The sequence below is a fragment of the Camellia sinensis genome, chromosome 6, assembly GCF_055761805.1.
Source record: "Camellia sinensis isolate YWXY chromosome 6, ASM5576180v1, whole genome shotgun sequence".
In the NCBI taxonomy this organism is placed as follows: domain Eukaryota; kingdom Viridiplantae; phylum Streptophyta; class Magnoliopsida; order Ericales; family Theaceae; genus Camellia; species Camellia sinensis.
This window is the reverse complement of record NC_138966.1, coordinates 92,473,137-92,490,424: the sequence shown is the minus strand read 5'-3', so window position 1 is coordinate 92,490,424 and position 17,288 is coordinate 92,473,137. Positions and strand designations below refer to the sequence as shown.

The following is a 17,288-nucleotide window of genomic DNA, read 5'->3' as shown; positions in this document are numbered from 1 at the left end:
GGTCGAGGCCCATTACGGGCGTAACCTTCAGCTTTCGTGGGTGTGACTATAATATCGCGATCGCAATCCTTCAACACAGAACACTATTGCCAAGTCACTAGGTTTAAAACCAAGATTTCCTATGACAAATAAAGCTCAAAGAAGTACAATACAACCCAAAAACAAAAATAAAATCCAATATAAAATAGTAGAAACGGTCAAGTCTTAACCCGAACCGCTATATGTATCTTTTGTTCGACGGTGGGTTACTAGACATAATTTTTGTTCAGTAGTGTGATTTCGGACTATTTTATTTTGTTCAGTTATGACACACCGAAGAAAAGTGGAACAACTCTCTCAAAAAAACAAAACGAAAACCTACAAAACAAAGAAAAAAAACTCACTATTTCACTTTTTTGCTAGTTCTTCACCACTATTTCTTTATTCATTGCTTTCTTCTATAAGCAAAACACTATGATTTTCACTTTTTGGAAAGAGATGTACAGTAAAGAAGAAAAACTGAGAAGGAAAGAAGGGAGGTATGGATTAAAATGTAATGGGTTTAAAGAGATAATAAAATTTTAGTCTTTTGTCCTTGAAAGTAATTTCCCACATGGGTAAAATTAAAGGGGAAAAAAAGGGGTAGTTCTACTTACACCACCATTCTAACTCATTACACTCAAATATTTTTCAAAAATATTATTATGATTTTATCCTTAACTAAAATTACTAAAAAACCCTCAAACCCTAAAATCTGCCATCCCTAATTTCTCACTTCACCCATCATCATCTTTCCAACCCCTTTATCGAATCACCGCCACCACGATGCACTGCCACTAACCTCCGCTGACACCTCCAGCTCCTTCTTCCTTTTCGCCACCACAACCACCTTCTCTTCTCCTCTTCATTCTCTTTCTTCTTCTACTTATAAACCCTAAATCTAAAACCCCTCTCTCTCTCTCTCTCTCTCTCTTTCATACATAAAAAGTTGCAAGGGTTTGAAGCAAAGATAATGGGTCATGGAGGAGAGGAGGATCGCGATGGAAGAGCTTTGAACGGAGATCGCAGTAAAGATCACGGCGACATGAGGAAAATCAGAGAAGGGATTGAGCTTGAGGGGTGGATTGGGAATGAGATTGTAGCAACGGAAGAATTATGGATGATATTGTGATAACGGTTGTAGAGTGGGGGTCGCGATGGTGGGACATCTGAAAATGTGGTAGCTGGACGACGTAGGCAGTAACCTAATCTCTCTGTTCTCTTTTACCACCTGCTAGAGAGAAAGACATATATATAAACAGAATACGCAGAAGAATAAGAAAAAAAAGAAAGAGAGAGAGAACCTAGATTTTGAAAAAGAAGAGAAATGAGAGGTGGAAGGGGGGTCGTGGTGATGGAAGAGTAGTCGTTGGTAGGAAGGCACTGGGATGGTTGCTGGGGGTGGGAATGGTTGGGGGTGGTGGCAATAGTGGTGCGGTGGGTTTGGTAGAGAATTAGGGTTTGAAAAGTTAAAAAGGTGTAAAGGGAAATGAAAATTTTAGGGATGAGAATATTTTTGGTATTATGAGGCGTGTAATGAGAAATTTGAATTTTTAAAAAGTGTAATGAGCTAGAATAGTGGTGTAAGTAAAATTACTCAAAAAAATAAAAATAAAAAAATCGAAGGGTGTAAATAGGTAAATCTATTGTGTAAATAGAATTTTTCAAAATTAAATATTCATTCTCTTTCATTCTACGTTTTATATTTTTTTTTTAATAAAAAATGGGCAAATTACTAACACCCTTTGAGGTTTTACTAAAATACGAATTCTCACATGAGATTTATATTTACATAACAAATTACCTCTTGATGTTTATATTTACATAATAAATTGCTTCCTCATTTGTTATGCAAATATAAATTTCAAGAGACAATTTGTAATTTCTCAAATCTCAGAAAAAAATTCGTATGATAATTTGCCCATAAAAAATTAATTTTTCAATCTCATACCTTAACCAATAAAAGAACTAAAAAGCCACTAAAAGACTACACCCAAACGCACCATAAGTAACCAGAGCAACGGCTGACGACGAAGCCCTTTGACATTTTTTTTTTTTAGTATTTTAGGAAGTTAGTAAAAAATATCTTTGGATTTTTTTTGATAATTTTTTTTTTTACTAAAAATCTGACTTTTTTTGAAAAAAAAAAAAAAAAAACTGGCTTGCCGACCTCAAGAGATCCCGATTCAGATTGAATACACAAGACACTCATCCCCACAACTCTCCGCTCTCTACTCTACTCTAATCTAGGGTTCTTCTCGCTCTCTCTCTCTCTCTCTCTCTCTCTCTCTATATATATATATATATCTGATTTTCGATCCAAACAAACGACCAGAACTACCCACCATGAATCATAATCAGAATCAGAATGAGAATCAAAACCAAGGCGATCGAACCAAACCCAACACACAGCCTTCTCACTCCTCGGAGTACGCTCCCTACCCCAAGCTCGACCCTAACGACGTCGCTCCCCCGGCCCATGATTGGACCACCTCCGGCAACTCCGCCACCACCATGCCTCCCGAGTCCAACCCTTACTTGACTCCCTCTCCGGTCCCTGACTCTTCCATGAAGAGTCAGTGTCTCTCACTCCAATTCAATTTTACTTATTGAAATCTAGTTCTACCAAATCATTCAAAGTTATGATTTTTTTTTTTTTTTTTTAGATACGATGGATTCAGTGAAGGACGTGCTTGGGAAATGGGGAAAGAAAGCATCTGAGGCGACCAAGATGGCTGAGGATCTTGCTGGGAATATGTGGCAGCACTGTAAGTCTTTTGTTTCGCTAAAATTTTTTAGATTTTAGAGTGGAAAAAATCTAATTACATGGATTTTGAGGGGGTCTAAAATACTAATTTCTTTAATAAATATTCAATTTTTTTTTTTGATCTTGTGAAAGTGGTTTTTGTCTGTTTTGACAGTAGCAAACATTTTTTGAAGGGAAAAATGAAAATATGGAATGGGAATTTATTTTGGCTCACTAGAGGTTTGACTAATAGTCTTATTATAGTTGTCATGCGTTCAACTACATAGTTGAATTAGGAGGCAAGCACTTTCTGTTTTGTATGAGTGGAGATGCTAACTTTCATAGGCACTAATCTAACGACTAATAATTGACTTATGCCAAAAAAACAAAATTAGTCTTATTATAGTTGCTTCTGCATTGGAAAGGGTGTAATTGTTTGGTTGTAGATTTTGGGGAAATGAATATAAATCAGTCTGACTCTAAGGCAGTGTTTGGTTGGACGATTTGATGAGGGAAATGGAAAGCAAAAATGAAATGCAATTTCACTTTTTGTTTGGTTACAGGGGAAAAGAAAGAGTGGGAAATGCTATCCCACTTTTTGTTTGGTCTGTCCCTAGTAGGAAGCAAATCTAAAAGCAATAAGATTAAGAAAATACAGAAACTGAAGTAGATGACTAGCCTAGAAAGCTTAGAAAGTATTGGGTGCGGGTGCATGTAACATAGACGGCTTCAAACACATCAAAAAAACGAGAAAAAAAAAAAAAAAAAAAAAAGAGGTTAGGCAAGGCTTCAAACACGTTAGCCCAGGCCCCACTTAAGGGTTTTGGGCTTTGTTCAGGCCAACCCATGGGTCTCGACCCTTTTTTACACCCCTGGTTCTACAATTGAAATCTTAAGTGATATTTCGATTGGCATTTGCAACTTTGAAGTTAGGACAAACTATAAGACTTCATATTCATATCCCGATTCTTGTGTAAACCATTTGAAATTCTACAAAACCTACCTCTATAGCATCAAATCTCTAGTTATCATATGTTAAATACCAAAATTATTCTATTGTTCCTTCTCTATTGATCTCGTTCAGGTACCCCAAAGAGTATGCATTTAAGTCAAATTTAATTATATTTTACACCTTGCACCTGCATGCATGCATAATCCAACGGCTACAAAATAAATAAATAAATAAATAAAATATAATAAAATAAAAATAAAAATAAATAAATAAATTAAAAAACCGGCGTTACAGTCTCTTTCATTAATATTTTGCCATATCAACATATTACAAAACAAACTTTGACTGCATGTGAAATGTTAATTTGACAAGAACTTGTAAGGGGCTGCAAGGCCTGTGCTATGCATGGCATAACATAATACGTTGTTTATAAATAAGATATATAATATTTACATTTATTTTTTTGTAAGATATATGAAAAATTACAAATTTAATGCCATAAGATTTATTGATTTTATAAAACCAATAAAATTAGATCGTTTTCTCTCATCCCACTCAGGCGGAAAAAAAAAGTGTTAGCTAAAAGGTCCCTCCTACTGGCAAAAAAAAATACAAAAAAGCAAACCAACATTTTTAGCCTAAAAAATTGCAAAAAAATACAAAATACAAATAGTATTTTAAATAGATAACTATAATTTAAAAAAAAAAAGACCAATAAAACAATCGTGCACAAAATTGGTAACCAAACAATCAAAATAAAGTTTAATATATACTTGTGGACTACAATCACCAATAAAAAAGTGTTATACCTTCTAATAGCATCAATAAGAGGAATGAAAATTTAAGATGTTTTTGTTTACCCACTTATTAATATCCAAAAGTACTGATATGAGTAATTCAATGTGGCTATGTAAACTTGTGAGAAAGTATCCATGGCATTGAGAATGTCATGTCACTCCAGATGTTCATAGTCGCTCCCATGTTCATAGCCATTTGCGTCTAATATATAGAGATTATTTGAATACGAATAGAGATAATTACAGATACATATAGATTAGTTAAAAAAAATTTATCATTCTTTTGGGATTTATATCTCAATTGTAATATTCTTTATTTAAATATTTTGTTATCTTTTATTTGATTTTTTATATCACTTTGTGGTTCAAATCTAAATAGTTATATTTTTATTTTTGTATATATTTTTATCTCTATATCTTTGTTGTTCATATCTAAATAGTCATCTTTTTATTTTAAAAATTATCTAGATTGTAATCTTTTTTATTTGAATATTTTTTGGCCAAATTACGACGGTAGTCTCTACAATTTGCTTCTTATATCATTTTGGTCATTATAATGTCAATTAGCTCAATTTTGATCCTAAAATGAATTTATAACTTTGTCTCAATTTGGTTCAATTGATTATTACTATTTTATGAAAAATGCGCACATAAGTAATATTTATCGTATTTTGAAGGGTAAAATAATAAACTTACTCAACTCAGTCAGTTAATCTCAATCAAATCCTAAGGGCTTGGCCTAGTGGCAAGGGCTTGGGTCTTAGGGGTGTACTCCCTTCAAGGTTTAGGGATCAAAACCTCTTTGGTGAATTTTTTTTTTTTTTTTTTTGGGGGGGGGGGGGGGAAGAAACCCTTGAATTAGCCGTAGTGCACTTGCGGGAAACTCCTTGCCAAGAGCTTGTGCACTCCCGGGGATAAGTCAAGCTTTGATCTGGACACCCCAATGCCAATCCAAAGAAGAAAAAAAAATCTCAATCAATTTAGTGACAATTTTCCATAAAAAATACTAACTGTATCATCAATTGAACCAAATTTACACAAAATCTAAAATTAAAGATCAAATTTGAGTCAACTGAAATTGTAGAGGCCAAAATGACATAAGGGGCAAAATATAGGAACCACTGATGAACTTTGTCCATAGTTTTTGATCTTTTATTTAACAGTGTAGATAGAGCGATAGGAATTACTTAGAGGATTAAATAAAAAATTCAATTATTTCTTTTTTAATTTGTTAATTATCTGTTTGTTATATCTTATCAGAAGTGATTTTAGAGATTTGTTAATTTTTTTTGATTTCTTATATCAGATTAGAATTGATTTTATTTGTATTTTATTGTTAAGTTATTTAGAATAATTAAAAATTAGGGAAAGGGATGAAGTACACTTGAGACATGTAGGAGAGAGAATGCCTAAGAGGTTAGCATTGGGAGTTTGGAGAACTCTCACGCTCCACTAAATTTGCTTATATAGTATAGATAGATAGATAGATGTGTATTTGTATTTATAATATATTGAGCAAGAATGAGGTAATGTTAACCCTCTACCCTTTCTTCAGATTAACGATTGTTTTTGTTCTCCTATTTATGTTCTAATACCAATTTAAGAAGATGTGGTTATTGGGAACTTAAATGAAGTATTGAATGCATGTGTACATATTTGATTATATATATATACATTCCCTACCAGCTGCCAGCATGCACAATACTTGAAAACTTAAGTTTGCTTGCTGAGTTGAGGATGAGAATTGTAGCTCCAGTTTACTCCACATTTTCTTTACTTTTCTGTTTTTTTCTTTCTGGCACCCCTGCATCTTGATAAACCTTGAGATCTACAAAGCAGGTTGTAATTTAACCCCAGCCCTGGCCGGTTGAACCCCTACTTTTGTGGTCTGGTCTCAGTCTCTTGTCTTCATAGGAGTTTGGTTTTGCTGCTGTTGGATATTTAAGGAAGATATTGGGATGATACTTTTTTTTTTTCCTTCTGCTTTCTATAGCCTTGTATTTGCATAAATGAACTTTGTTGTGAATCTATGAAGCACGGATATGGACAAGGACACGGATACAAACACGGACAAGGGACACAGCAATTTTCAAAAAATGAGGACACCAACATGGCAGGGACACGGCAAAAATTTTTTTTTTATAAATATTTTTATTTTAATACATATTAATTATTTAATTTATTTTTTAAATAATGAGTTTTTATTAATTTTTTTTATTTTATTTTATATTATATATGTATTTTTTTTATTAATATGTATAAATATATAAAATGCAAAATATGTGTTATATTATAAGTATTATATATTATATATATTATAAGTATTATATCTTATATATATATATATATATATATCTCATATATAGTTCTATACACTTCGAGCATCCCCACCAGTTTACCTAAATTTTACCCTAAAATATTATTAAAAAATTCATTCCCAATTTTTAGGAATCACTTTTTCATTTACTTTTCCCAACAAACTTCCTATTTTTTCTCTATTCTATTAAAATAATATTTTTCATTACTTTTAAATTTAACACAACATGCAAGATAGCTTCTGCAATGAAAGAAAACAAACAGGGCGGTCAACCAGCCAAATGACTAGGCGGTCGACCGGGTGGATGTCCGGGGGACGTCTGGGCGTGCCTTCAAAACGAAATAAAATAAGAATTTACCCTAAAATATTATTAAAAATTTCATTTCCTATTTTAGGAATCAATGTTTTCATCTATTTCCCCCAACAAATTTCCTTTTCTTTCTCTATTCTAATAAAATATTATTTTTTAATTATTTTATATTTTATATTTTTGGAGATGGAGATGCAGATGCTCAAGGTTGAATAAAAAATAATTTTATATTCTTGGGGGGATGAACAGTCACTCCCTACATTTGGGGAGCAACTGTAGCAATACTTTTATTGGGGGGGGTGGGTTAAGGGATCTGATGGGAGAGTTTTTTTGACAACAAAATCCCTTATTTTGAGTAAAGAGGTGATATAAGGGTACTTCTGGGGATGCTCTATGTATAAGATAAGACAGACAAAAAGGCAAGAGAAGGCAAGAGAGGAGGCCAATAGGCGAGAGAGAGAGAGAGAGAGAGAGAGAGAGAGAGAGAGCGAAGGCGAAAAGGCGAGAGAAAACGAGCGAGAAGGTGAAAAGGCGAGAAGGCGAGAGACGCGATTTGGTCGAAGACGCGATCGAGTAAGAGACGCGACTGGATGGAGGTCATCGACTGGTTCAATGTTATCAGAGGCGAGCCTAAGCGCTCGCCTAAGTGCTAAGCGAGGCGAGGCGAGGCTTCAGCGCTTCATGTGTACTGAGGCGAGGCGAAATGGCGAGGCGATGTAGAAGCGCCTGAAGCGAGGCTTAGGCAATGAAGCGTGAGGCGGAAAGAAGCGACGCTTCATCGTATTTTGCCTGATTTAAGTTCGAGTCATCTGGGCCCTTGATTCGACTTCGTTCGAATCATTTGGGCCCTTGATCGACAAAGTTAATTAGTAAATAAGAAGCCAAACCCTAGATCGACTTGGTTCGTCGATCGTCTGCCGAAGTCGAATCTCTTCTTCTGGTCTTCTTCCTTTCTTCTTCATCTGGTTCATCGATCGTCTGCGTCTGCCGAAGTCGAATCGAATCGAGGTGAGTTGCTTCTTCATCTGGTTCTTCCTTTCTTTGTTCGACTTCACCTGTTCGACTTCACCTTGTTCTTCTTGTTCGACTTCACCTGTTCTTCTTCTTTGTTCGACTTCAACTTGAAGAAGAACACTGTCGAACCAATTAATTTTTTTAATTAATTCAATTTTTCTTGGTTAATTTTCTTCTTTGTTCGAATCAATTTTTTTTTTAAATTAATTTTTAATTCTCAAAAATTAATTTTTAATTTGCAAAAATTAATTTTTAAAATTAATTCAATTATTTTAAAATTAATTTTTTTTCAATTAATTCAATTTTTTTTTTCTTCTGTGTTCAATTAATTCAATTTATTTTCTGATTATTTTAATTTCCTGGTTATTCAATTAATTATTTTAATTCAATTAATTTGTTTATTTTAATTCAATTAATTTAATTCAATTAATTTCCTGATTATTTTAATTTCCTGGTTATTCAATTAATTATTTTAATTCAATTAATTTGTTTAATTCAATTAATTTCTTGATTATTTTAATTTCCTGGTTATTCAATTAATTATTTTAATTCAATTAATTTCAACTATTTTAATTTCTTTATGTTCTTTAATGTTGTTTAAATATGTTCTTTAATTTCTTTATGCTGAAATATTGAATTGCTTGTTGGATAGAATTAATGTCAAAGTCGAGTGAAAGTAAAAAAGATCCGGCATGGCAATATGCACGGATGGTAAATCTCCAAAACCTTTCAAAGTTCATTTGTAACTTTTGCGACACAGAAATGAATGGCGGTGTTTACCGAGTCAAGCAACATCTTGCTGGTGGTTATAAAAATGTTGTTGCTTGTAAAAAATGTCCATTTCATGTCAAAGATGAAATTAAAGACTATATGTCTCAAAAAAGTCAATCAAAGGTGCAATTGATGATGGTTCTTGATTTTGATGAGATGGATAATGATGACGATGATGATGATGAAATTCTTGAGATAAATCAACATGGTAAAAGGCCTGTTTCTACTCAAGGTTCTACCCGTCGAGAACAAGGAAGTAACTCCTCCAAATCTGTTGGTTCCAAACAACCAAAGCAAAAGGGACCTATGGATGTGTACTTCACCCTTGATCCGGAAGTTGCGGTGCAAAATCGTAAAGCCAAGGGAAAGCAAACAAGAATTGATGATAATGATCCTAGCAAGAAGGTGTTGAGAGATCGGGCTCTTGTTTGGTTTTCAAGGTGGATGTATGATACAGGTATACCTTTCAATGTTGTGAACTACAATAGTTTTGGGCCAATGGTTGAAGCTTTTGGGCAATATGGTCCTGGCATAAAACCACCAAGCTACCATGAGGTGCGGGTTCCTTATTTGCAGAAAGAGGTAGACCACACTAATAAGACCATGGAGGATCATAAAAAAGATTGGGTAACATATGGATGCTCTTTAATGGCCGATGGGTGGAAGGACAAAAGAAACAGAGCATTAATTAATTTTTTGGTTAATTGCCCAAGAGGATCAATGTTTATTGAATCTGTTGATGCTTCTAGCTTATCCAAGGATGCAAATAAGATATTTGAATTGCTTGACAACTTTGTGGAGCGAATTGGTGAAACCAACGTGATTCAAGTTGTTACAGATAGTGCTTCAGCAAATGTGTTGGCCGGTTAGTAACTTAGTAGTATACATTTACTTAGTACTTACTTATAATATGAATATGCAATTCTCATATTATTCTTTTTTTTTAAAAAAAAAAACTTGTAATAGGGAAGTTTTTGGAAGCAAAGCGGCCACATTTGTATTGGACACCATGTGCAGCTCATTGCTTGGACTTGATGTTGGAGGACATTTTCAAAATTCTCAACTTTAACAAGACATTTGAAAAAGCAATTGCGGTGCATGATTATATTGTGAACCGCTCTGGTTTGTTGAATATGATGAGACAATTTACCCAGTGCAAAGATTTGATCAAGCCAGCAAAAACTTAACTTTATCAAGGATTCATCAACAACAAACCAACTTGAAGAAGATGTTCACTTCAGAGGAATGGACCACAAGCAAATGGGCGAAGGAACCACAGGGTAAAAAGACCGCACAAGTCATATTAATGCCTTCTTTTTGGAACAATGTTCTTTATGCTCTCAAAATATCAAGTCCTCTTGTTCGTGTACTGCGATTGGTTGATGGTGAGAGAAAGCCTCCCATGGGATATATTTATGAGGCAATGGATAGGGCTAAAGAAGCCATTGCAAAATCATTTAATGGAAATGAAGAGAAGTACAAGGAGTTTTTTGAAATAATTGACAATAGATGGAATGTTCAATTGCATAGGCCTTTGCATGCAGCTGGGTATTATTTAAACCCAGAGTATTTTTACGCAAATCCGAATATTGATAAAGATAAGGAAGTCATGTCAGGCCTGTATAAATGCATGCAAAGGTTGGTCCCAAGCAATAAGACACAAGATAAAGTTTGCGTAGAGTTGACTACCTATAAGAAAGCTGATGGTCTCTTTGGGATGGCTTTGGCCATTAGACAAAGAACTACAAGGGCACCAGGTGATCTATATTTTATACTTAAGTAATTTTAGTTAGTTTTTTATATTTTAAATATTCTTTCTAAGTAATTAGTTATAATCAACGGCTGATTGGTGGAGTGCATATGGTTCTGAAACGCCAAATTTGCAAACATTCGCCATCAAAATTCTTAGTCTAACTTGTAGCTCATCTGGATGTGAGCGGAATTGGAGTGTGTTTGAACATGTGAGTACCTATTTTTAACTATAGTGAATATGAATACCATTAAATTTATTAATACCTAGATAAAAATTTGAATATTTTATTTGGTTTGAATTTTTGCAGATTCACACCAAAAAGAGAAATTGGTTAGCTCAAAAACGCTTGAATGGTTTGGTATTTGTTAAGTATAATAGAGCATTGAGACGTCGATATAATTCCCGTGACACTATTGATCCCATTGCTTTGACGGATATTGATGAAAGTAACGAGTGGTTGGTTGGGAGGATGGAGGAGGAACTTGTCTTTGAGGATGATACTTTGACATGGGATGATGTTGCTAGAGCTGCTGGAGTTGAGGAAAGTAGTCAAAGAACTAGATCAACAAGGGCAATAGAAAGGGGTTGTTCAACTTCAAAATCAGCAGCTAGACCTAAATTGCAACTTATTGATGAAGAAGAGTCAATTTCAGATGGGGGAGAGGAAGAAGATGCAGAGGGATATGCTGAAGCCAATGATAATGAAGAAGAAGTTCATTTGCTTGATGTTGAAGATGATTTTTAGAACTTTTGGATTGGTGAATTGTATTTGCCTTTGTTGGATATTTTCTTTTGTTTATGGATATTTAGTATTTGGAATGATAACTGCATGATGGTTCTTGAAATTATTTATATTTTTGTCTATACCATTTATTTTAAAAAAATATCATTTCTGGTCGCCTCGCTTTGATGAAGCCCTCGCCTCGCCTCGTCGCCTTGCGCTTAGGCGTTAGGTGACCTTGTCGCCTCGGTTCGCTTTTTGCCTTAAAAAACACTGGACTGGTTCGAAGGTCATCGAAGTCGATTGGTTCGACTGGTTCAAAGGTCATCGAAGTCGATTTTTTTTCTAGGTCATCGAAGTTGACTGGTTCAAAGTCGCCGATCAGGATCCTCTCACCGACCAGGTTTCTTTCTCTTCTCCTTCACTCTTCGTCTTCTCTTCCGTTTGTCCAGATTTGGACACGCGTGTCCAGATTTGGTGGACACGCATGTCTCCGCCGTGTCTCCGCCATGTCTTCTGCAAAAAAAAAAAATTAAATTAAAAGGACATGCCAATTGGCGTGTCCCGTACGTGTCCCCGGCATGTCGCCGTGTCCGACACTGCCATGGCATCAAATTTGACGTGTCCATGCTTCATAAATCTCCAATAAAAAATTAATTGTAGGTTTTGTTGTTTTTTTTGTTTTCTTTTGTTTGTTTTTTTTCAACCTGGACCATTTTGGCTAGCTGTTACTTCTTGCTTATGTAGAATTTCAAAATTTATAATAGGGGATTTACAAGTTATATTTAAAAGTTGATCCTTCTATCAGAGGTTACAATTTTTTCTTTTCCTTATCCATGTGGGCATTTTGATCTCTAGTTTTTTTCATTTTCTTGTCACTGTTTATGCTGTTCTTCAGTGCTCATTTTATTCATTTTTTCCAGTTATAGTGCTATTATTATTAATACTTTGCAGAAATTTAAATAATGCTTTAACCAATCTGATCATTATTAAATATTTTTCCATGCCAAATTACTTTGACTTCCTTGTTAATTTGAAACAGTGAAAACGGGTCCCAGTTTTGCTGATGCTGCTGTTGGAAGAATTGCTCAAGGAACAAAAGTTCTTGCAGAAGGTGGGTATGAGAAGGTCTTTCGACAAACATTTGAGACTGTTCCTGAGGAGAAACTGTTAAATTCATATGCCTGCTACCTATCCACTTCTGCGGGTCCAGTTATGGGAACACTATATGTGTCTACTGCAAAACTAGCATTTTGCAGTGACAATCCTCTTTCCTACAAAGTTGGTGATCAGACCCAATGGAGCTATTATAAGGTATACTGATTTGTATTGTCCTGTTTATTTATGTCTTAGTGAAGGAATTATTTGAAGAATCCTCATCATCTAACATGATTCGACATATGGGGGTCAGCTAGAGTGATTTTTCCTGTCACTCTATTTTGTGTTGTTTATTTATAGCAGCCTAGTTGAACTCGACTCAACCAAATAAACCAGGAATAGATTTGAGGAAAGATTTCTGCTAATTGCCAACATGGCAGAACTCTTGATCAGGTTTTGGGGCCTCTGTGCATGTAGGATGCTGTCATGAAGTGTATTGATTAGCAAGTTAAGTTATATTGAAATATATGCCAGAAATTCTGTGAATGGAGTGGATGAGAACTTGTCTCCCATGTTTTCTTTTTTCCGTCATTTTGGTGGTTCGGTTGATTGGGATACTTCCAATTGATTGGGACACAAGGCTTGGTTTGGTTCGGTTCAATTAATCGTTTGGTGATGGCGGGGATATCAATCCACTAGGTATTTTCATCGTCAAAGTGTGAGTAGCTCATGTCAGTTTATACTTTATAATCTTAGAATCAAAATCCAGATATTATCTCTTAGCATCCGGATTTTAATGTTCGAATTTTCCCAGAGCATTTGGGGTGAAGTAAGTTGTATCAGATGCATTTTGGGTTGCTAGGAAGATGTGTCTTAGTAGTATTAGATTAGACTTAGAAAAACATGGTGACTGCTGTTGTGCCGCACAATGCAAAGAAATAGAAGTTGATGCTTCTAAGCTTGTTTTAAAGTGGTCATGGGCAAGCCAGGTTGCTCATTATCACTAGAGTGATCATGGAGAGTTATTTTCTTTGGAAGGAGAAGATTTGCTATTTCCAACTTTGTGTATTGGATTTGGTTGTGCAGTATTTTGATGAGAGGAGAATATGAGCCAACTTTGAAGTAGGGCTGTGATTAACTGTGTGAGGCATTTCTTTGGGTGATGTATGAATAGAAGTACCAAATCAAATAAATAAAAGAAATGAATTAATGAAGTTTTGTGACTTCATCTTGGGACATATAAAAACTCTTAAGTGGAAACCTAGTTAAGTATTAAGGCTTGGTATGTAGAGATACACCTGTAACTAAAGTTTCCTCAAATTGGTGTGTCATTGTGCTCGTTAGTTGCAATGAATTTGAATGTGAACAGTGCTCTATTATCAGTCTAATAGCCATCAAGGTAGACAATAAAATGCTCGTTTGTGAAGGACAGTTGAGTGCAGCGTCAGGGCTGAGGAGAACCCTAAATGGTTAAACTCTGTGGAAGAGGCTTGTAGTTCTTTGTTAATTGTTACTTTTTATCTGCAGTAGACAGTGTAGGTTAGTTGAATTGATGGAAGAAATCTAAGAAAGCAGTTTTTTAGGTTTCCTTTTTCCATGTTAAAAGTCCATTCCTGCCAAGTCTCAGTTTTAGTGTGAAGCAAGGTTTTAAAAAGTCGCCGCAACTGTTACGTAACGCCGTTACGTAACGGTTGTGGTAGTTACTGCCACCCGTTACGGCCACTTTTGCAGTATGATTGAAATTCACAGGTATATCGGCCGTAGCGACTGCTATAGCAGTCGTAACGGTGTCGTAACGGCCCTAATGGCCTGTTACGCACCGTTACGTAATGGTTCCGAATTGCTTCTTTCGAAAAACACACAAAAAATAAAAAATAAAAAATAAAAAAAAATAAGAAGTTGAAAATGGGGGAAGAGAGATAGAGAGAGAAGAGGGAAGATGAAGAACATGTTATTAATTTGTTGAAATTGTAAGACCTATGTTATTCAATTCAACTGCTATCACTCAATCATTTTGTTTCTGTGTGTCTATCTATATATTGTTTGATAATAATAATAATAATAATAATAATAATAATAAGTGTGGTCATTATCTATTTGGCTTGATTAATATATATATATATATATATTTAGGCTTTAATTTATTCTCTTACTTTTGTCATTGTTTATCTTATATATAATAGTTAATGATTGATTTTTTGTATAATATAATCAATAATTATTAAAATAAAATGTAAAAAACTCAGTTTATAGTAATTTAAAAATATAAAATATATTAGATCAAACTTAAAAATTTATAAAAATTGATCAATATTTATTTTAAAATCCAAAACCCAATAAATATGATTATGAAAAAAAAAATATGCGTATCGATAAGTTTTTTTCAAATTGTGCGAAAAATAAAAAAATTCACGATTCCGATTACTGCAACCGTTATGTTACGGCCTTTACATCCCGCAACCGCAACCACGCTACTGCCACCATTACGGTGACCACAGCTGCTTTTCAGAACCTTGGTGTGAAGTGTTTGAAATAGGACAAGAATGCTATTAATGGGCAAATTACCAATGCCCCCTTGAGGTTAAGTGAAATTACATATTGCCCCTTTAGTTGTGGAAATTACATATTCCTTTGTGTCAGAGTTTTTCTTTTAACCAAGTTGACAGGAAAAGTAAAATTAACTAAATGCCCGCCAATATCAAATTAAAATTATCCTATTAACCCTGATCTCCTTCCTCTTCATCCAAACCCTTCTCCCCTCACCCACCACTGACTCCTCCAACCCTCAACCCCACCCCACCCTTCCCCCTCTGCACCTCACCCCTCATTCACTGTCCTCAACCCCTTCTCTGTCATTCCCCAATCCCCTCCACCCCTATCAAAAGTCAACCCACATCCACCTACCATTAACCACCGGCCAACCCACCATCAGCACACCACCACCATCCCCATCCCACAACCTGCACACCACCCGCCACTGCTTGCAGAGAGGGAGAGAGCAAAACCCAACAACCCCTACCACAACACCACCACGCCCCTACCCATCTCTAATTATTGCTACCCCCATGAGTGTTTCACAGGCTACTAGCAAAACTCCATTGAAGAACCACAACCCCCCAAACCCCTACATCAAGCCCTAACCAAACCCAAACCTCAACCCTCAATCAATGGTCAGCAACGCAAGTCGACCATCGCCAGAGTGGTCTTGAATCCACAAACCAAATCAATTGGGTCTTGATTTTGAGACAGAGAGAGTTGGGTCTACAAATTGACATTGACAACACTGTGACTGTTCGACAAATTGAAACCATTGCTGCTGTGACTCATCAAACTGATACCAGATGAGGGAGGGTCTAGTGGTGGTAGAGTTTGGGGAAGAAGGATGCAGTGAGAGAGAGAGAGAGGGTTGCTTTGTATTTGGTGAGAGTTGCAAAAACATTTGGGGAAAAGGGTAATAGAAGGAGTATAAGTGGGGAGGTGTAGCTAGTCTTGCAGAAAGAGATTTTGAGGAGGGTTCCAAGGGATAATTTCGTGAAGCCACTAGTTAGTCATGAAAGTTTAAGCAAATGCCATTCTCAGCTCCTGTTAGAATAGGCTTTCTGAGAGCAGACTTTCATTGTAGGACTAATATAAATTATGCCTGATCATATTGTCTTTGCCGCATAATTTCTCTCGTGTTGTCCTTAATAAATTGGGTTCGCTTATTACTTCATCCTTCTAGGGTGTGGTTCTTCGGGCAATAGTTGACAGGGATATTTGAGGCATCACGTGCTTCATGTGATGTAGGACGGTCGGAAAAGAACAATACTGTAAAAGAAAAGAACAAACCACACCCCAAGAAAAGAAAAAGAAACCTAAATCTCAGTACTCAATATTCTCAATTCAATATTCAAAGCTGTCTAACTCTAATACATGGGTCTATTTATGGACATCCAAGAAAAACCCTAATTAAAAGTTTTCCAAATAATTAAAGCCTAACTAATACTCCAATATTGATATAATTTCTAAAAATTTAAATTTCCAAATGTACTTGACGCTTTACTCATCTGACACCTTTTCTGTCCACACCATGACGTTATAAACTCTAGGTTTTATCTTGTTACAACTAATTGAGCCTCATAGTCATTAATCATTCATATCCTTTTCAATTTTTTTTAGTATTGCTCACTTTGTTTAGCACACTTTTTGTCTCTGTGCATATAAATAGGTGGTTATCCCATTGCATCAGCTGAAAGCAGTTAATCATTCAACAAGCAAAGTCAAGCCAGCTGAAAAATACATTCAATTAATCTCTGTTGACAATCATGAGTTTTGGTTCATGGGCTTTGTAAACTATGAAAGTGCTGTCAAAAATCTGAAAGGCATGCTGGAGGGACACAGCTTGTAATCTACATGGGGAAAAATTTCCACCATGTCATGAAACGTGAGTCATGTTGCCATCAAATTGATGTAGATAAATTGTGTGTCGAAATTAGGATATTTTGATATATGTTATATTTGATACTCTTGTTTGATACAGCTGGTGGACGTTGTGTACTTGTTACACTTTTGGGTTGTCTTTGGATCTTGGATTATAAGAGAGATTTGTAGAAGGGAAAAAAAAAAGTTTCTATTTCATTCCCTTCACGCTTCCATTTTTCTTTCCATCCACAAATCAGTCAAATCAAAAAGACAACCTTAGGATAATTTGTTAATGCCAGATTTGTTTTTAGATGAAATGATGTAATTTTACTACGGTTTTCGTTTCAATAGTATGCAGGTGTTGATTATGGTTAAAACGAAATTGCCACC

The 17,288-nt window shown here is 35.2% G+C and overlaps 1 protein-coding gene and 1 pseudogene across 2 annotated transcripts; both read left to right on the top strand.

Moving 5' to 3' along the window:
• The first annotated feature begins 2,064 nt into the window (after positions 1 to 2,064).
• Positions 2,065 to 17,131, top strand: LOC114269692 (GEM-like protein 1). The gene is made up of 4 exons (XM_082874213.1): positions 2,065 to 2,593; positions 2,685 to 2,786; positions 12,442 to 12,713; positions 16,705 to 17,131. Exons 1-4 carry the CDS (start codon positions 2,365 to 2,367, stop codon positions 16,882 to 16,884), a joined length of 783 nt encoding a protein of 260 aa, XP_082730339.1. The 5' UTR covers positions 2,065 to 2,364; the 3' UTR covers positions 16,885 to 17,131.
• Positions 8,626 to 10,958, top strand: LOC114269703 (uncharacterized; annotated as a pseudogene). Its single transcript, XR_014331916.1, has 3 exons — positions 8,626 to 9,790; positions 9,892 to 10,705; positions 10,764 to 10,958. The product of XR_014331916.1 is annotated as an uncharacterized LOC114269703 (transcript).
• Positions 17,132 to 17,288: the final 157 nt, after the last annotated feature.